The sequence below is a fragment of the Sorex fumeus genome, unplaced genomic scaffold (assembly GCF_029834395.1).
Source record: "Sorex fumeus unplaced genomic scaffold, SorFum_2.1 ptg000122l, whole genome shotgun sequence".
Taxonomy (NCBI): domain Eukaryota; kingdom Metazoa; phylum Chordata; class Mammalia; order Eulipotyphla; family Soricidae; genus Sorex; species Sorex fumeus.
The window spans coordinates 9,086,348-9,106,440 of NW_026606179.1; the positions used below are offsets into that span (position 1 = coordinate 9,086,348).

Sequence of the window (20,093 nt, forward strand, 5' to 3'; positions counted from 1 at the left end):
TGGCACTGCAGCCTGAGCTCCCCCGCACGTTCCTAACGGTGACTTCCTGCTGTTTGGGCGCACGATTCTTTGGTTTATGTCTGTAAACTCTGGGAGGACAGCGGAGACCCCGGCCTTCTGCAGTGGGCCCGCCGTCCGCGGACCGATGGAGGGTGAGCGATGCCATGGCGTGGATGGACGCGCGCCTCCAGAGCCCGCCGCCCGTGGATGGATGCGCGTGAAGGTGAGCGGAGCCCGTCCCCACGGCCTGTCGTGTCCGCGCCCCTCCTCCGGATCCAGGTCTCCAGGGAGCCATGTGTGCCGTTGGTAGGGTCACTATGTATTCGTGGGTCACCGCCCCTCTCCAGGAGTCGGGCTGGGCCGAGTCCCTCCCCTCCCGCCCCGCCCCCACATGCACACAGCAAAAACATTAAAAAGAAAACATTTCAAAACTGCAAAAATACGCCACTGCCCGCCCCCGCCCGCCCCGCCCCACAGAAAAATAAAACACGACGCCCCCTCCCACGGGCGCCCTCCCGGGGTCCCTGCTCGGCCGGGAGGCCCCGCAGTCTCCAGCGCGCAGGCGGGAAGGCGGGGGCGCCCCCGGCCCCGCAGCCGCGTTGCACGCGCGCCCGCGCACGCGCCCGGCCGCACCCCCGGCCCCGGCCGCCTACACCGGCGTGGTCTTCCTGTTGAGCGTGCCCGTGTTGGACGCGGCCGCCTCCTTGGCCAGGGTCCCGGGCGCGGGCGCGGCGGGCGGCGCGGGCGGCGCGGGCGCGGGCGCCGACGGCGGCCCGGTGACCGTGACGGTGACGCCGCCACCCGCCTCCTTGGGGAAGGCGTTGTGCAGCGTGAGGAAGCCCGCCGCGCCCCCGCGGTCCCGCTCGGCGCCCGCCGCCCCGCCGCCCGCGCCCGCGCCCCCCGCCGCGCCCCCGTAGGCGCTGCCGCCGGCGCCCGCCAGCCCCGCGGCCACGCTGCCCTTGGACGGGTCGCGGCTGAGCGTGTACATGGAGATGTCCGTGGAGGCGAAGCCCGGGCCGCTGGGGCCGCCGGGAGACGCGTCCCGCGACGGCGACGGCTCGCTGGAGCGGGAGCTGGAGCGGGAGCGGCGGCGGTAGCGGAAGCGGTAACTGGGCAGACGGAGGATGGCCGAGGGGCCGCTCCCGCCACTGCCGCCCGCGCCCCCGCCGGCCTTGAGCAGGTCCGAGCGAGACTGGCAGTGCGCCTCGCGGCTGCGCTCGATGTAGATGTTGACGGCCAGCACGCCGATCACCTCGGCCAGGATGAACGACAGCCCGCCGAAGTAGAAGGACCAGCCGTACGAGTAGTGGTTCTTCTTCTCCTCGTCCCGCTTCGGGCCCGGCTCGCCCGCGTTGGCCGAGATGTACACGATCACGCCGATGATGTTGCTCAGGCCTGGGCGGGGACGGGCAGACGGAAGCCTCAACGCCACCCCGGCCCGGGGTGGACCCAGGCGTCCAGACCACGCCCTCTTTCCCTAGCCACACCCACTGGGCGGGGCCAGGCCACGCCCTCTTCCCCCAAGCCACACCCGCCCACAGGGAGTGCCCAGGTCACGCCCACCCTCCAAGCCACACCTACACGGGTGGGCTCAGACACCCAGGCCACACCCCACCCTCCTGCAAGCCACACCCACAGAGCGGGCCCAGGTCATCCCCGCCCCTCCAAACCACACCCACACGGGTGGGCCCAGGCGCCCAGGCCACGCCCGCCCCTCCAAGCCACACCCATACAGGCGGGCCCAGGTGTCCAGGCCACGCCCGCCCTCCAAGCCATACCCACACGGGCGGGCTCAGGCACCCAGGCCACGCCCGCCCCTCCAAGCCACACCCACATAGGCGGGCCCAGGCACCCAGACCACACCCTCTACCTCTAAGTCCCCCCAACTCGGGGTAGGCTCCCAGACCCCATCCTGGCCCCTCTAAGCTGCGTGCTCTGTGCTCCCCCCAGCGAGTCGTGGTTCCTGGTTCTGCCTCGCCTCGGACGATTTACACCCCTGCCCTCAGTTCAGACCTGGTCAAGGGTGGTCCCAGCGCCGGGCAGGTAAACTGCAGGTAAACAGTAGTTCCAGGGTTGCTGGTCTAAGCCCCACCCACAGACGGATGGGTCTGAATTACCTGAGAGGGTTGTAGAGCTGTTTCTACAGACCCTGTCCTATGTGAGCCAAGCTCGGTCCCAAACTCTTGCCCAGGTCTCAGCCCCGTTCCTGGGTGACCTAAGTCTCGAAGCCAGAGAGTCTGGATCCTGCCACAATAGTCCAGATGGCATACTCTGCCCCAAAAGGTCTAAGCTCCTCCCAGTCACCCAAGGCTCTGCCTACTGCAGTCTAAACTGCGTGCGTGCCCCCACTCCCAGATAGTCCAACACCAAGGTCTGAATCCAATCCTAGATGGACCCAGTCTCAGAGGTCTGAAATCCTATATCTAATGTGCACATAGTCCAAGTTTTTCCTCATGTGGTCTGAACTCCCGGTGCCTGGCCCACAGCCTGCCTGATGGCCTAGGTTCTGTCCAAGGCCCCGTTTATTTAAATCCACCCTATTGGCGCTCCCTCCAGGTCAGAGCTCGCCCCCAGCCGGGAGTGTGGTCTATACCCTGCTTTATGCATACGGGTTTTGTTCTAGCTCATCTAATCACTCCAATCTTGAAGAAATGATTCTGGGTTTCCCTGCCCCACCTTAAAGTGACAAACCGAGTTTGCCCCTCAGCCCCACATCTGCTCGGTTCAATTCTTGCAGGGAGACAGGTATATGCCTTGACTCTGACCCAGCGAGGCTTCTTCCCTTGATATTTCCAAGCCTGGACTTCCCCTGTGCCAGTCTGAAATTCGTCAGGGTTAGCCCGCCTCTATTTGAAGCACGCCTTCCGGGTCCTGCAAGCCCCGCCCCCGTGGTCTAGGACTGGCCCCCTCCCCTTGGGCTAGGTCTAGGCGGCCCCGCCTCCCAGGTCCTCCAAGCCTCGCCCCTCGAGTCTAGGACAGGCCCCGCCCCTGTGGATTATAGACAAATCCTTAAAGCAGCTCCCCGTATTAAATCCTCCCTCCTTCTACTTCTGGATTTCTTCCCTCCAAAAAAGCTCTGTGCCCTCGAATATTTCAGGACTATTCATTTCAGGAAGAAAGGGTAGGGGCTTCATGGGTCTTAGGGACACGCTCCTCTAGGCTCCGCCTCCGTAAAGCCTCGGATCTTCGGCCCCACCTGTGCGCGAGGCTTCAATCCCTGCCAGCCTCTCCATTCTCAAAACGGCCCTGGGCTCAAGGGACCACCCCTCTCAGGCTACTCCACCGTATCCAGAATCTTGGGCTACCTGGTCTGAGCTCCCCGGGTCCGCTCCCTCTTCAGCAAGGCTACACCTACCTCGCCCAGCGGGTGGCGATGGAGCTTGTGAAGAACCCAGGAGGGCTTTGGGACCCCAGGGGGCGCCCGGGCAGGTGGCTTTGCAGGCATACGCGTGCACGCGCGCGTACACACACATGTGTGCACAGGTGGGCGCCCTGGCCTGCTGCCTGCCCCCCTCCTTCTGCCTCTCACCTGCTGCCACGAACAGGATTCCGGCGCCCAGAATGATGTTCCTTTTCGACTTGTAGACCCTCGACGCGGCCACGCACACACCCCCAAGCAACAACAGGATGGCACTGAGGATAGGGAAGATGCTGGAGGCCCGGACAACTCCTGCGAGGAGGAAAGCAGAGGAGGGGAGAGAGGGGTGGGCGCGAGGACAGTCGGATGCACCGCCCAAGCCCCCTCCCCGTCACCCATTAGAGCAGCACGCGCGCTGCGCCCCCTACTTCAACCCCCACGTCTGCCTGGGCTCTAGTCTACTTATTAATTTTTGCCTCATTCTTTCTCTTTAAACTAGCTCGTTTTCTCGTCCCGAATTCCTCTTCCTCCTCTTTGTCCCTTCCTTTCCTCCTGGGGAGGGGGGGGTGTTGTTTTTCTCGCACCTACAGTAGTTATTCCCTCATTGCTGCTCTCAACAGCCCCTTCTCTTATTCTCTTAACTTTCTCTCTCTAGGGACCCGCTCCTCTCCTTTTTTCTCTCGCCTGCATCTCTTTTCCCATATCCCTCGTTCCAGCAATTATCTTAATCCTCCGCCACAATTTCTGCCTGGCTTTCATCGCTAAGTTTCATCTTGTCTCCCCTTTTCTCTATCTTCATCTCTGTCTCTCTCTTCCCCCTTTACCCCTGCCTTCTCCCCCAGCCCCTTCCCTGCCCAGCTTCATCTTTCGTTCTGGGTTTCTCTCTCTCTTCTCCCCGTCTTTTTCTACTTTCACTTCTTTCTTTCCTCCTAGACCCGTTCGTCTGTCTCACCGGTCTTAAACTCTGCAGTCCTTGCCACCCACCCTCCAAACCCAGGCAACCAGATTTTGGGATTTCCGAGCCCTCCAGCAGCCAATCATAAAGCAGGATTTGCCGCGTTCGGGGCTGGCCACCAATCACACAGCTGGCTCCAGGCAGCGCCCGAGAGTGGCCAATCGCGCTGCAGGTAGCCTGACAGCTCTGGCGCGCAAGGACCAATCCTGGCCCAGAAATCGACAACCAGTCCTGGCGCTGAGCTGTGAAACGGCCAATCACCGCACGGGATCCCCCCACAACCCGCCCCCAAAGGGAGGGGGAAAGGGGCACCAAGCCAATCGGGCCCCAGGGGATCGCAGAGTCTGCATTTCTATTGATTGGAAACTTCATCCCTTATTGTCGATCTAAGAGCCGCCTGCGCTCAGCCCCGCCTCCCCCGCCCAATCCGGAAGCCCCCCGACTCTGTCTCAGAGCCCCCCCGCCGCCACCCCCCCCCCCACGTACGGAGCAAATACTCCGCGCTGTCGTGGTCGTAGTCCGTGTCCTCCGGGAAATGGTTTATCTTCACGCAGACGCCTCTTTTCAGCCCTGGAGAGGGACGGGGACGGGGGACTTAAGAGTTGGGAGAAACCGGGTGAGAGAAGACCCTCCCTTTCCCCTAACCCTTTCTCTCTCAGCACTGACCATGAAAACAAGAGTTCCTGGCACCCAATGCTGTCTCGGCATCTGAGTCAACCTTGCCAATTCTGGCCTCGGAGTCCCACTAAAACTACTAAATGGAGTGCGGGGCGGGAGAAAGACGCATCAAAGCTCATTTAAAAAATCACAAGGACCCTTGCGCTCTCGTCTCATCTCTCTGGCCTTTTGTTTGTCTTCTCTAAGAAAGGAGGTGATGGTTTCAACAATGTCACGGTGCCCTCCTGGCTCTAAAGACTTGTTGCTGGGTCTGAGAAATGCGTGGGAAAACAAAGAAGTGCATTTCCCATGAGGCCGTGGGATCAGGGCAGCCCCGGGGCATCGTGGGAGTTGTAGTCTCTCTGAGCCTAGGAAGCAGAATGCAGAGGGTCTCATTTGAAATCTTCTGAAAAGTTATGGAACTCTAGGTCACGTTCAGGATTATCTACCTCCTCCAGCCCCAAATCCTGTCCTCGGAAACTCGTAACCTCTGAAAACCCATGCCTTATGTTGGTTGATGGGTGGAGATGTACGTCCATAGGTATACCTGTGAGTACAGTGTCTCTCCAGTTCTCCGGGTTCCCTCCAGGCCTTTGCTCATGCTGTGCTATTTGTCGTGATGAAAAATATCCTGGAACTGGGCGACCCACGGGACATCCCTGATGGAGAACTTCACCCCTTCGGGGATCTCACTCGTGTTCCATGCGCGGACCCCCCCCCCCCCCCCCAGTTATGATTGGTCTGCTCTCCTTACGCTCCCCCGACTAATGTTGGGTCCGCTCTCCTTATCCCCCTACTAATGATGGGTCCACTCTCCTTACCCCCCCCCACTAATGATAGGTCTAGGTCTGCTCTCCCTACTCCTCACTTATGATGGGTCTCTCTCCTTATCCCCCACTAATGATGAGTCCGCCTACTTACCCCCACTAATAATGGGTCCTCTCTCCTTACCCCCACTTATAATGGGTCTGCTCTCCTTATCCCCCCCCACTAATGATGGGTCCTTTCTCCTTACCCCATACTAATGATGGGTCCGCTCCCCTTAACCCCTCTCACTAATGATGGGCCCGCTCTCCTTACCCCCTCCACTAATGATGGGTCCTCTCTCCTTACCCCCCACTAATAATGGGTCTGCTCTCCTTACCTCCCACTAATGATGAGTCTGCTCTCCTTATGCCCCCTCACTAATAATGGGTCTACTCTCCTTACCCCCCCCCCCCCCCCGTAATGATGGGTCCATTTTCCCTACACTCCCCCCCCCACCGCCACACACACACACATGAAAGACGGGTATGCTCCCCTTCTGGGCACAACAGCACTCAATGCTCTTGGCTTTTCCACATGCCATAGGTTAATTTATGGCCTTCCTGCTGGAACAGGCAGACACTAAGTAGCATGGGGTGGATATGGGTCCATTCCCCTATTCCCTGTGTTGCCTGCCATAAGAGAGGCCTCAGGAAGTGAATAGAATAAATTAATGGAATAATGAATAAACATGAGGACAGCAGAAGGGCAGGATCATGGCAGAGAGTGAGTCTGGGAAAGGAATAGGGAGGAAAGAATGGATAGGGAAGAGGAATTTACAACAAGTAATCCGCTAAGCGCTGACATGTCATCAGAGATTCCCAGACTTATGTGTCCTTCCACCCTCCTTTCCAGGAAAAAAAATTCCCCAAAATTTCCCGCCACCCCTTTTTGGGGGCTTGTTCTTCAAGCCCATGATCTTCCTTGAAAATGTCTCCCACTGTCTCTTTTCTAGTTTCTTTGCTTGTTGCTTATTTCCACTCTAGGAAAGTCCATGTTCTCCCTTGAACACCTACTTCTCTCTTTCTCTCCCGTCACATCTTTCTAAATAAATTTCAATAAAATTATCTTACTTCACCCCCCAAAAAAAATCAGAAATAAATCTACCTTTTCTAAGAAAGTGTCCAAACCAACCCCATTGCTCCATCCCCCACTCTGGGAAATGCAATGTTAAATGAGTCTTATTTGTTCATACAGAGCTCCCCTGACTGCATGCAGTGGGAAATACTAGTGGGGAATCTGGGTCACAGCGCTTGATAAAGAGGTTGGACCCCACTGTGATCCTGTTGACAATACTTGGGCAAATGAAGCTTCAGTCTCTTTACCTATGAGAAAGGAGATAACAGAACCTACCTCGCCAGATTCCCGTGAGGGTTGAATCCAGGTAAAGAGAGTTTGTACTCTGCCAGTCTATGAACTCATTATCCAGATGACAAAACAGAGGCATAGAGCGTTCCCCCATTCACAGCAGGTAGGAGGTAGAAACAGAATTCAAACCCCAGCCGTGTCCCTCCGCAGGAGCTATTCACCACTGTGTTCCCAGCACCCAGGATATGTCTCAGTACATAGTACCATGCAGACTTTAAGGAAACGATTTAATTCACCAATGAGCAGGGAAAAAAAGATGCTCGGGGTTGGAATGATAGGACAGTGGGGAAGGTGTTTGGCTTGCACATGGCCAACCTAGGTTCGATCACCTGCATCCCATATGGCCCCACAAGCACTGACAGGAGTAATTCCCGAGTGCAGAGCCAGGAGTAACCCCTGAGCATTGCTGGGTATGACCTTAAAAGCCAAAAAAAAAAAAAAAGAAAAAGTTGTTCAACACCAGTAACCATTAAGACTCATGAAAAGAAAAAAAAAAGACTCATGAAGAAAATGATAAATTGGGCTGGAGATATAGCACTCTTACACAGAGCTGATCTCAGTTCAATCCCTGGCACTGCATGCAGTCCCTGGAGCACCACCGAGAGTGAGCCCTGAGCCCTGAGCACATAGACAGGTATGGCCCAATTCTCCCCACACCCTCCAAAAATAAGTGACTTAAAGCCACAGTGAGATGCCACCTCATACCCTTAGGTCGGCTGCTGTTTGGGGATGGAGGTTTGGAGATCATATCAGACAGCCATGTGCAAGGCCAGTACTACAGCCCTGCTCCAGCTCAGGGTAGCTACTATTAAAATAAAAACAAAAGTAACAAGCTGGTGAAAATGTTGCGAGAGAGGCCACCTCAGGTTTGGTTCCTGACACCACATGGTTCCCTGAGTGTGTTCTGTAGGAGAACTACCATCAACCCCCCAAAAATAAGTGAAAGTAAGGTCTCTAAAAAGTGTCTTTTGGGCTCCAGAGCAATAGGACAGCGGGGAGAGCACACAACCAACCAGGTTCTATTCCTGATACCCCATATGGTCTCCTGAGCCCACCAGGAATAATCCCTGAGCATCAAGACAGGAGTACGCCCTGATCACTGCCAAATGTGGTCCAAAATAACAAAGCCAAACCAAAAGCATAGAATAAAACTAGAAAGTATTTGTCTGTCCTTGTTGATGGAAATATGAATCAGAAAAACCTGAAGTGACCAGAATGACCATCAGTGAGGGAGTAAATGAATACTCGGTGATCAGTACCTACAATGAAGGTCATGCCAACTACTGCCACTTGGGCTGGAGAGAAGCACTACCTGCAGGGGCTGCCTTGTACGCCACCTACCTGGTTCCATTCCCAGCACCACAGAGGATCCTGCTGGTACTGCCAGGAGTGATTGCAGACCACGGAGCCTGGTGTAAGCTCTGAGCACTGCTGGGCATGGTCCAAAACCAAAACCAGCACCTGCCACCATAAGGGTGAACCCATTTTCCTGAGCAAATGAAACTAGGCATACAGAAACGCGTATTGTATAGGTTCATTCATAAGCATGTAGGGCTTTGGCATCTCTCCTGAAGAGGCCACGTGCCTCGTGGCATGTTTGGGCACCCTAGGATGGGAATGACTCTTTGGTTGTGGACAGATCAGCAGGACCTTGAAGACAGAAACCCTGACCACTGGGCTTGGGCAGAGCAAGACCTTGAACACTTGAATATGTGAATATGTGACTGAGCGTCTGCAGGAAGTGTCCTTGTCATTAGGCTTGCTGTGTGCACTGCCCTTATAAGACTATGGGGGCTGGCAACAAAAGAGAGAGCACAGCAGAGGTGTATAGTTAGAAAGGGTACAGCTGATGGAGCCCAAATGATCATAAACAGAGAAAGTGCTTGCCCTGCTTGCGGGTTCAATGCCCGGCATCCCATAGGGTTCCCAACCACCACCAGGAGTGATTCCTGAGTGCAGAGCCAGGAGTAACCCCTGAGTTTCACCAGGCGTGGCCGAAAAATAACAGAAATGAAGGGGTAGAGCTATGCTGCTGCCCCAGCTATAGAGATGAGCTCAGTGATGGGAAAGAAAGAGGGGACAGTTGCCCCCGACCTCTGGGAGCTGCTGCCACTGAAACAAGCTCCCAGGGCACCTAAGAAAGCTGGCACACAGACACCCCGCTGCGGAAGGACCCCCCGCAAGGTGCCCTGGATTTCTCCCCACATGGCGCTTTCCTCAGAACCCTCCCACTCCTAATACCAGACTCCTGGGATGCCCCACAAGAGACACAGAGAGAGCAGACCCACAAACCTGTACTGGCCCCCCATGGACGTGAGGCAGGGCTCCTACAATAAGGCACCCACCAATGGCAAAGACAGGAAGTCAAATGGCAGCTCCCAGGGACTAGAAGGACCTGGGACTGGGAAATCATGTGCGATGGAGAATTTTTGTCCTTTCACAAGATGAGTTCTCCAGGCTGGAGAGATCCTGCAGGATCAAGGTGCTTGCATGCACACTCTGACATTGCCTATGGGCTGCCAGGAGTGGTCCCTGAGCAAAGAGCCAGGAGTAACTGAGTGCCACCAGGAGGGGCCCCCAGAAAGAGAGAGAGAGAGAGAGATGAGTTCTGGAAGTTAGGAGCAGGTCAAAGTAAAGGTAATAGGCACCAATGAACCAGGTCCTTTTTTGGGGGGTTGGGGGGTGGTCACACCCGGCGATGCTCAGGGCTTATTCCAGGCTCTGCACTCAGGAATTACTCCTGGCAGTGTTCAGGAGGCCTTATGCTGGGGATTGAACCTGGGTTATCTATAGCAAGGCAAACGCCCTCCCCGCTGCACTATGTGCTTAAAGCCTCCACTATGTGCTTAAAGTGATGAAAAGAATTTTTAAAAATGAGGGTAGGTGCATCTTGCTGCATTTGAAAAATGAATGGATGGATGGATGGATGGATGGATGGATGGATGGATGGATGAGTGAGTGAATACATGTTTCTCAAGGTCAAGCTCACATACCCCAGGGCAGGGTGATGGGTAAGCTCATGGGTTCACAGTCTCTCCTTTTGTTTTTTTCTTTTTGGGTCACACCAGGCGATGCTCAGGGGTTACTCCTGGCTCTGCATTCAGGAATTACTCCTGGCGGTGCTCAGGGGGACCGTATGGGATGCTGGGAATCAAATCCAGGTCAGCCGCGTGCAAGGTAAACACCCTACCCACTGTGCTATCGCTCCAGCCCCAGTCTCTCCTTTCTTGAGCAACTGTAGGCTTCCCTCCCGCTGTGAACCGAGGGGAAAGCTATCAACTGAGCATGAAAGCTTGTGGCTCATGGCGCCTTTGGCAGACTCCTGGGAGGGCTGTGAGAATAGAGCACCAGGATGACCCGAGCCTTGCTCGGGTCTTCACACGTGCAGTGCCCAGACGCAGAGGACAACACTGCCCTGACAAGCAGGATGGCTCGATCCTACAGGAAGGATCCACGCGCCCAAGACTGCTGGACGTAACACAGGCAGCAGTGCAGGGAGAGGTGCTTCCAGACCCGAGTCTCAAAGCTTGCTCCCTCAAGGGCCTCTGCCCAGTTTCTGAGTCTAGGATGCCTCAGTTTCCTCATTTACTTTTTCTTCTCTGGGTTTGGAGGGAGGCTTGGGCCATACCCTGCAATGTTCAGGGGTTACTTCTGGTTCTGTGCTCAGGATCACTCCGAATGGTTCTCAGAGGGATCATGTTCAGTGCCAGGGCTCGAATCTGGGTTGGCCACTTGCAAGGCAAAGGCCTGTCTGCTGCCTGTCTCTTCAGGTCCTGCAGGGTTTGTGTTTCCACGCATTGAGGTGAAACAGCCAAGGGCAGAATGGTTGGGGAGGGGGCATGTCTCGGAATGATGTGGCTGGATCAGGAGCTTTTCACAGGAGAAGGTAATGGGGTGGGTGGTGGTCCCGAGGGTCCCCCAGAGCCTGCCTAGAACAGACCTAGCAGCAGAGTGTTCTTTCCTGCTCAGGCGGGCTGGCCAGGCTGAGTCACTGCCCCATCAGTCTCCTGCTCCAGCAATTCCAGGGATAATAATACCTTCCCCTGGCACAACTGGGAGGTTGGCTGACAGGAGGAGGCTGGCAAGAGCCGCACTGTGCAGAGCTGGCTTCGGGGCATGAGGCTGGGGCCCAGACTCCTGAGTGCCAGGGGAGTGTAAATGAAAGTCCTGTGCAGGCTGGACCCATAACTGTCACCAGCCCAGTGGCTCTTTGGCCCTTGAGTCCCTGAGTTGTGGTGATGGAGCGGAGAGTCAAATGGTGGGTTTCGGGAGTGCTGGGAAAAACTCCCACATCCTGCTCTATTAGCGCTTTCTAAATCTACGACATGTGGAAACGACAGTATCTTGGCTCTGCCTATCCAAATAAAATAAATCATTAACCTCTATACTGATTATATGGCACAAATAACATTGATCACATCATATTCTTTAGAACTCTGCCATTGTCCTTGCTTTAATGTAGCTGCTAGAAGGAACTAAAACCCTGCGTGTGAAGTCTTTCTTGGGAAGTGTGGCCCTCGGGTAGGGACTTCTGGTTCTCAGAGAAGCAAGGGGGCAGGTGAAGAGCCACCTGAAGTTCTTAGGATCATGAGAACTACGTCACTACCCTCAGTTTGTTGCGTGCCGGTCTCTAGAATGCTCTCCATGTACAAACTCATATTCATGCCGCAGCATTCTAAGAGGCGGTTCCAGTCCCTACTTTGCAGATGTTGGGAAATGGCCCAGAAGGTGGCTGGAGCAGTAAGCCATCAGGGAGGGTGCTTGCATTACATGCGGCTGACTGGGGTTCAACCCCTGGCACCCCATAAGGGTTCCTCAAGCACCAACAGTCGTGATCCCTGAGCACAAAGCCAGGAGTAATCCCTGAGCACCACCAGGTGTGTCCCTCCACCCCCCCAAAAAATAGAAAGAAAAAAGTGCCCCAAAGGTGTGAGCAGACCTAGGTTACCTGGGTCAGGAAACCCAGTGGGTATTGCCCCAGACTCTGCCTGTCGCAGGGCCCGGCACCAACATTCCCGAAACCTTGTGTGGCAGAGGGGTAAGGGAGGGCCTCTGGGCTCCTCTTGGAAATCAGCCAGACCTGGAGGCCAGTCCACACTGGCTGTGTGTCCACTATGTGACCTGGAAACACTTCTCTGAGCCAGCTTCCACTTCTGGAGGTGGGGACAGAGTGCCTCCTGCGGGGGTGGGCCATGTGGGTGGGTGACACGACGGTGCAGCCAGGACAGCCAACAACTCCTCATTCCTTCCCTGCTTCCCTCTCTCCCTCCTTCCTTCCTTTATTCCTCCCCCCTTCCCTCCCTCCTTCCTTCCGTCTTTCCTTCCCTCCCTCCCTCTTTCCCTCCTTTCATCTCTCCTTCCTTCTCTCCTTTCCCTCCTTTTTCTTTCTCTCTTTCCTTCCATACCTCCTTCCCTCTCCCTCCTTCCTTCCCTCCTCTTTCTTCCTTTTTTCCTCTGCCCGCATCCCCCTCACTACAGACCCCCAAACTCTCTGTCTATCCTTTTCCCGGCCCCTGCTCGTCAGCCTGAGATCTCTGAATAGGTTTTAGCCTTTAATCTGTTTTTTTTTTCATTCATTTCTGACTCTTTCCCTTTTCTAGGTATTTCATTTACCTCTCAGTGGCTGACACCCCAACCCCCAGTTTCTACCTGAGCTCCCACACTCCCCTGACCTGTGGCCCCCTGCACCCTGTCTCCAACAGCCTGTTCAGGGGTCTGCCACTACAACTCCTGGAACTACACCAAAGCCTGCTCTGCCCAGCAAAGAAGGATTGGCCTTTCTTTCTCACCAATTGGAAAAACACCAGATGGGCACCAGGGAGAGAGTTCAATAGAACTCAGGAGAAGAGCAATGCCAGGTGAGCCCCGGTTCAGTCCCAGGGGAAGGGACAAAGGAGGAAGGAAGGAAGGAAGGAAGGAAGGAAGGAAGGAAGGAAGGAAAAGGAGAGATACAGAGAGAAAGAAAAGAAAAAGAAAAAGAAACAGAAGAAAGAAAAATAGAGAAAGAAAAATAAAAATGAAAAAGAAAAAATAAGAGAAGAAAAGAAAGAGAGAGTTGGAGGAAGGGAGGGAGGGAGGGAGGGAGGGAGGGAGGAAGAAATAAAGAGAGGAAGGGAGGGAGGGAGGAGGAAGCCCTGACAGGCAGGAGTCTCCAGCGGGGTGTTTCCTGTCCTCGGTCTGCTCTGATCACAAACTCAACTAAGCACTCCTGGATGTGGTGCCCAGAGATAAGGAGACCACTTAACCCCGATCCCTGGATCTTCATCTGGGATCAGAGCTGCTGCCTCTTGTTCCCCCTCTAGCTCAAGGTTCAAATGTCAATGTCAACCACGAAATCTAGCAGTCAGGCTCCCTCTGGCAAGGTGCTGAACATTCAGTATGCTCCTATCGCTTTAACAGGGGGCCCCACAGCCCTGCATAGCTCCCTGAGCACGCTGGCCTGTCACTTGCCTTGCAGGTGTAAGAGCAGGTTCGACCCCAGGCATCCTCCATGGTCCCCCAGGAACCACCAGGACTGATCCCTTAGCTCGGAGCCAGGAGTAAGTTCTAAGCATCCCAGGGTGTGTCCCCAGACCAAATAAATACGGAGGGGGAAATCAGAGAAATGCAGTGAGATGCTGCAGGCAGGGAGGGGCTCTGCGGGCTGGAGTCAGGCTTGATCCCTGCACCACATGGTTCCCTGAGCACAGCCAGCACAACACCCCGAAACTCCCAGATCCTTGCCGCTCCATCTGATGGTGCCACCCACGCCCAGGCTCTGTTCTCTGTCGAGCACTCAGGCCACACCCCAAGGCCAGTGGCTTCCAACTCCGAGTGATTTTATTCCTAGCCTCTAGAAAACCCCAGGTTGGAGGTCATGCGTGGGCAATGGCTGCGGGCATTTGAAAGTGGGGCTGGTGGCAGGATGCTGCTCAATGCACAGCCATGCCCAGGGCAACGCCCACCCCATAGAGCACCAGATAGCCCCAAATGCAGGCGCTGACCACAATGACAACCCAGCCCCACACTTCTCTCTCTACCCACACTGCCCACCAGCTGAGTGTGCAGGTCCCACTCACCGCAGAGAGCTGGGACTAGGGTTAAGGCGCTTGGCCTTGCATGCAGCCTGGTTCAACCCCCAGCACCGTCAGGAGTGATCTCTGAGTGCAGAGCCCAGAGTAACCTCCTGGGCACCATCAGCTATGGTCTAAAATAAAAACTAATACAATAACTACTAAATGAACAATTGTCTCTAAATTCAAACCACTTGCCACCACCAGAGAAGCCCTATCCCCTTTTCCTTTTGTGCCAAAATTTACCCACCCTGCAACATGGAGCACTGTGGGAGAAGTGAGTAAGCAAATGCCTTGCTTGATCTCCAGAACCCCCAAGTCCAAACCCCAGGGCTGGGACTCCAAGCTCGCTCCAAGCTCACCTGTTTACAGATCCCCTCACCTTCCATGTCACGCTCACACACCACAGAACCTGCCTTGCTCCTGGCAGTCCTCAGCTCCGCCAGCTAAAACCCTAAATGCTCTATTTGCTTCTACTGCTGGTCAGGTCTCAACCCCCACGGTCGAAGACAGACAACCAACGGCTCTCCAGCTGCAGACAGCCAACACACAGAGCAAATGTTCTGCATGCTAGAATGTAAAAGTCTGAATTTGCTCCCTAATGCCACAGGGCTCCCCCAGCATTTCTGGGAGAGGGAACACAATGAACCCCAAGCACTGCCGAATAAAGCATAAAAAAAACTAAGGGATCTTTTGGATTTTCCCCCACCCACTGCTGAAGCCCCAGAATCATGAACAGTGCATGGAATAAACTCAATAAATGTTAATTGTTAAATGAGAGGATGGAGGGATGGATGGAGAGATGGATGAATGGATGGATGATGGCTGGGCGGCTGGGCGTCTGGGCAGGTGGAAGGATGGATGGATGGAGGGAGGTTAGATGAGCTGGTGGATAGATGAATGGTTGGGTGCATGGATGGATGATGGATGGATAGGTGGGTGGATGGACGGATGGATGGATGGGTGGATGAACGGATGGATGATGGGGGTGGATGGATGGGTGGATGAGTGGACAGGTGGGTGGACAGATGAATGGACAGGGTGGTGGACAGATGAATGGGAGAGGCGGGTGCATGGATGGGCGGATAGACAGACGGGTGAGTGGACGGACAGGTGTGTGGCATTTTTATCAGTCAGTATTTAGTGCCTTTTCAATGGAGGGAATCTCCATCTGTGACACAAGCTCTTCTATGCAGCCGAGGTTCGCAGCAGACCACACCACTTATACTCATGTGATCACACCCTAGGACCCTGGACAATGACACCAGCCATTGATGCTTCTCTCAAACTGTGTCCCCTTCACTAAGGGCTGCATGCTGTCCGTGGACTATGATGGGCAGGGGTTAGTTTGGGCAGTGAGCAGACAGGAATTGCAATGGCCCAGGGCAGGCACAGAGTAACAGGAGGCAGGAGGACAGTGAGTGGGGTGTGAGGGACAGGAAGCTGGGTGACAGGGTCTAAGTGAGAATGAGCAGAGAGCGTTCTGAGGAAGCCTTGGGGGTGTGCTGAGAGCACTCCCCTCTGTCAGTCTGGTTTCAACGCTGCACACGCGCAGCGTGACCCTGACCAAGAGTGACATGAGCCCCAGCACTGGCCCAGAATTCTCTGGATTTGTCCTGGTCACAGCTGGGCCACCTTGGGCAGGTGTCCTGACCTCTTGGAGCCATTTCCTCCCCCACCCCCCCAACACACAAAAGGAAGCACCCACTGCCTGGGACTTTGTTCTCGTGACCCAGAGGAAGAGGGAAAGAGGAGAAAGAGGGAGGTGGAAGAGAGAAGCTGAGGGGGTTGGTGTTTTGCTGGTGGATGGGATCAAAGAGGACAGCAGAGAAAGGCTCGTGGGCTGGACCATGCTCAGGGGCAGCCGTGTCCAGGCTGCCAGAAGGAGAGGGGGCGGGAGGAGGCATCAGGGTCCAGAAGGCAGGAAGACGCAAAGGGCCCGGGAGCACAGCAGAGCAGGGTCTGGGCAGAGGGGGGTGGGTGGGACACAGGGGGGCGGGGCGGATGGAGGAGGAGCTCCTGAGTTCTGAGGTGGGTGTGGGGGAGGTTCAGAGGAGGTCTGGGACCTTGGTAACGGGCAACAGGAAGAAGATGGAGGGTGGAGGACCAGGACTGGAGTGACAAGGCTGGGAATTGGGGGACAGAAAATAAGGTGTGGGGGTGGGGTCAGAGAGGTAGTACAGTGGGTAGTGTGCTTGCTTGTCTTGCATGTGGCTGACCAGGGTTCGATCGCCGGCACCCCATAAGGTTCCCTGAGCCCCAGGAGTGATCCCTGAGCACAGAGCCAGGAGTCAGCCCAGAGCATCTTCGGTCATAGGCTGGGCGGGTGGGGTGGGAGCAGGAGTAGAACATGCGGGAGGTTGGGTGGGGGGACTGTCGCGGAAGCAGTGGTGCCGGGGACCCACCTTCCAGGCAGCAAATCCTCCAGAGCCCCGAGTGCGTGAGGCCCCCGGGGTCCTTCTTGTCGGAGGCACCCGGGCCGCGCGCCGGCTCGTCCGTGACGTTGGTGGTGTTGCAGATGAAGGCGCGCGTGTAGAGCCAGTAGTCAGTGCTGATGGCGATGGTCATGAGGCCGAAGGCCGCGAAGGCGCCCACGGTGGTCAGCAGCCCCTGCACACCCTTCTCGCACCACAGGCCCCGCTGCTCCTCGTTCCAGCGCTTCAGCGACTCCAGCTTGAACTCGGGCAGCCGGGGGGCCGCGGGCCACCACCGGGGCAGCGGGGGCGGGGCCGTGCCGGCGGCTGGGGGGGGCACAGCGCAGGCGGAACAGGGGGGCCCAAGTGGGCAGGGGCGAGGGGGGCAGCGGGCGGCGGCGGCAGGGGGCCGCGGCGGTCAGAGGGCGGCCATGCTCGAAGGCTGGGGGACAGCAGGAGACGGGGTCAGAGGGGAAGCTGGGGGTCCCCCAACACCAACTCTGCTTCCTGGCCCCACGTCACCGAGGGCGATTTTCTCCCTGGCACTGACCCCCCATCCCAGCCCTGAGCCTTCAGCGCCAACACTGGCCACCTAAGGGAACCCGACCTGCTCCACGGCCCCCAGGACTTGTCACCTTCTCTCACACAGGACCCACATCCTCACCTGCTCTCTCCCCAGCTTTGTCCCCACTGAGGCCCCTGGAGGGCGCCTGCCTTGCACATGGCCGGCCTGGATGGGACCTTGGGTAACCCCTATGGTTCCCCCCAGGACCACCGGGAGCGATCCTGAGCACTGCTGGGTATGACCCAACACCCCCCTCTAATTTTTTGCCCTCAAAATCTCCAACTCAGGAGCAATATAGAAGACACACACACACACAACACACACACACACACCATCACTCAATGACACACTGGCGTGCACAAAGTCTCACACACATGCATACACTCAGTCACACACATGCTCACACATGCATACACTCACACACTCACACACATATGCACAGTCACACACACACTTACACATGCACACATGTAGTCACACAAATGCTCATACATGCACACAGTCACACACATGCTCACACCAGTCACACACACGCATGCACACACTCAGACACACACATGCACACACTCACAATGCACACATGTGCACATTCATGTACGCACACACATGCACACATACACACGCACACACTTTCCTCCTGCACTTTTCTCTGTGCTTCTTCCGTTATGTCCTCTGTTTAGGAAAAAGATCTAACTCAAAGCATAATGCTTGAACCCGTTTTCCCAGGGAACCCTTGCGGTTTGCAGTACCTAGAGCAAGCACCCACCTTCCACACACGGACACCTCTACAGCAGCCTCCCTGTGGGAAACCCCTCTCCACAGCGCTGGACCCGGGGACCTAGATTCTACACTTTGAACTCACCCCTGGGCCTTCCAAGCCCCGTGAGCGACTGAGGTTGGGACTTCCCTCCTAATGGCCCGTGATGCCTGACCAGCTGGGTTAGAAGATGCCCCACTCCCTCACTGTCCCCTGAGGGCCACCTGCCCCATCCCTGCCCAGTCTTGGAGCACAGGGACAAGCACAGGGATGCCCTGCCAGCCTCGCCCCTGCAGGCCCTCCTGCCCGATGATCCACCGTCCACAACTTAGACTCGCGACTGCAACTTTCTCCCTCTTCACAGACTGAGCCCTGGGTCTTCCTGACTCCGCAGCCCCCGCAGCTCAGCACGTGCCTCCCTCTCAGCCTCTGACCCCCATCCTGCCTGCTGCCCCCCCTTCACAGAAGCCCCCAACATCACAGAGCAGGCTCTCCCCGGTTCTCTGGGAGCCACATTCTCTCTCCCCTCCTGGGACCCCCCACCTCTATGAACACTTCTTCCAGCATCTCCAAGACCCCCTCTGCCCAGAATCCCTCCCCTCTCCCTGCTAGGGATGCCCCTGCCCATGCCTCACCTGCCCCTGAGCAGCCCTCCTCCTCCACCGCAGGGATCTGGGTCTCAGGCTCTGAGCATGCCTGCTTGCCCCCTCTCCCCACCACGCCCCCACCCCTCCCCGCCATGGCTCCTGCCCAGCTTAGCCCCCCCTGAGCCCCTCCAGCTGGGAACCTGTGAGCTGGGCAGAGAAGAGCAGAAGCTCTGTCCACCCGAACAGGGTGACCTTGGCCTGTCCGCGTCCCCCATCCTGCTGGGTCAGCACCCCGGGAAGGGCTTGTCTAAGGGGGTATCTCCATGGCAACACAGCCTTGTGCCCCCACATGGGGTTCCCTCCCCCACCCGCACTCCTGCCTGCCCACACGCAGAGGACCAGGCTCTCCATTCATCAGCGCACGCACCCCCCCACAGACACCCCCACCAGCACCGCCCCTCCCCCACGCCCCTCAGTCCCCCCCAGGCCCACCCCCCCAGCTCCCCCCTCCTAGGCCTCAGCTGGGGCCCCCACAGCCAGCACCACGGTCTCCACAAATTCCTGACCCCAGTCCATGACCACCCCCAAATGCTCTCCCCGGACTGGGCCCCCCACCCAACACCCCAGATGAGAACGGGTACACGAAGGAAAGACTGAGGGGGAGTCTCCAATGATCACAATCGGGAGAGCTTCCTGGTCTATGGATTTGGGGGGCAATCTCGTCTTCGGGTCCCTTCCTCTGGTCCCTCTGTCAGCGGGCATGAGGGAAGCGGGATCGGGGACCCCCCACTTCCAAAGCTCCAGGCTGTAAGAGGGACCACCTGTCCTCTCTGAGGGGGGGCAGTTCCATCCCCCCAGTGTCAGGGGTCACAGCCCCGCGTCCACCCACCATAGGTAAATACAAAACCTTCCTCACCTGGCTCAGCGGCTGGTCAGCGCTCCGGAGAACAGGACGCCCAGGAAGGCCCCCGGCGCCCCCCGCCCAGAAAAGCTCGGGGCCCCAGTGCCTGCGGGGACCCGGCAGACCAACTGGGGGCTGGAGAGGCGTATGTGGGAACGGGGTGCCAGGCAGGAGGGGAGGCTGGGCAGCCCTTAGCTCAGCCCCCAGGGAGCGAGGGTCAGGATGGGGGGAAAGGTGAGGAGACAATTTGATTCTCGTGTCGCTGGGGAAAGTGCGGAACGGGAGGCCGAGGGAGGGAGAGGGGGAGGGGAGCCTCCGGGAATGGGGGAGCTACGGAGACGAGGGTGGGGGGAAGGGAAGGAGGGGGGCAGGGGCTGGGTGGCAGAAGGGAGCTGGGGAAAGAAGAGGAGCCAGGAGGGAGGAGGGAGCCGGGAGAAGCAGGGAGCCGCGAGCCGGGCGCAGGGCTGCGGGGGGAGGGGGAGGCAGTGGCTGGGAGCTGAAGGAAGTTGGGGAGAGAGAGAGAGACAGAGAGAGCCCCAAAGAGAAGAGCCAAGGAGGAAGTAGGGGAGAGATGGGGGCCCGAGGGAGGGGCCGGGAGCGAGGGGGGGGTCAGGATCTGGGTGACAGAAGGACTGGAGAGACGAGAATGGGGAGACTCATCCAGAGAGAGGGGGA

At 57.0% G+C, this 20,093-nt stretch overlaps 1 protein-coding gene across 1 annotated transcript; it reads right to left on the reverse strand.

The window, feature by feature from the left end:
* Positions 1 to 478: 478 nt before the first annotated feature.
* On the reverse strand, positions 479 to 19,525 carry CACNG8 (calcium voltage-gated channel auxiliary subunit gamma 8). The gene is made up of 5 exons (XM_056135792.1): positions 19,434 to 19,525; positions 16,600 to 17,050; positions 4,800 to 4,883; positions 3,530 to 3,670; positions 479 to 1,395 (listed from the first exon to the last, which is right to left on the reverse strand). The coding sequence occupies exons 2-5, from the start codon at positions 16,760 to 16,762 to the stop codon at positions 650 to 652; spliced, it is 1,134 nt and encodes a 377-aa protein (XP_055991767.1). The 5' UTR covers positions 16,763 to 17,050; positions 19,434 to 19,525; the 3' UTR covers positions 479 to 649.
* Between the last annotated feature and the right edge of the window lie 568 nt (positions 19,526 to 20,093).

Bases quoted from the DNA above. Each gene is read 5' to 3' on its own strand.
- CACNG8 (XM_056135792.1), bottom strand. From the start codon at position 16,762: ATGACCATCGCCATCAGCACTGACTACTGGCTCTACACGCGCGCCTTC. The intron at 3,671-4,799 runs GTACGTGGGGGG...TCCTCCTCGCAG, and splicing joins CAGCGCGGAGTATTTGCTCC to GAGTTGTCCGGGCCTCCAGC. The intron at 1,396-3,529 runs GTGAGAGGCAGA...GTCCCCGCCCAG, and splicing joins AATCCTGTTCGTGGCAGCAG to GCCTGAGCAACATCATCGGC.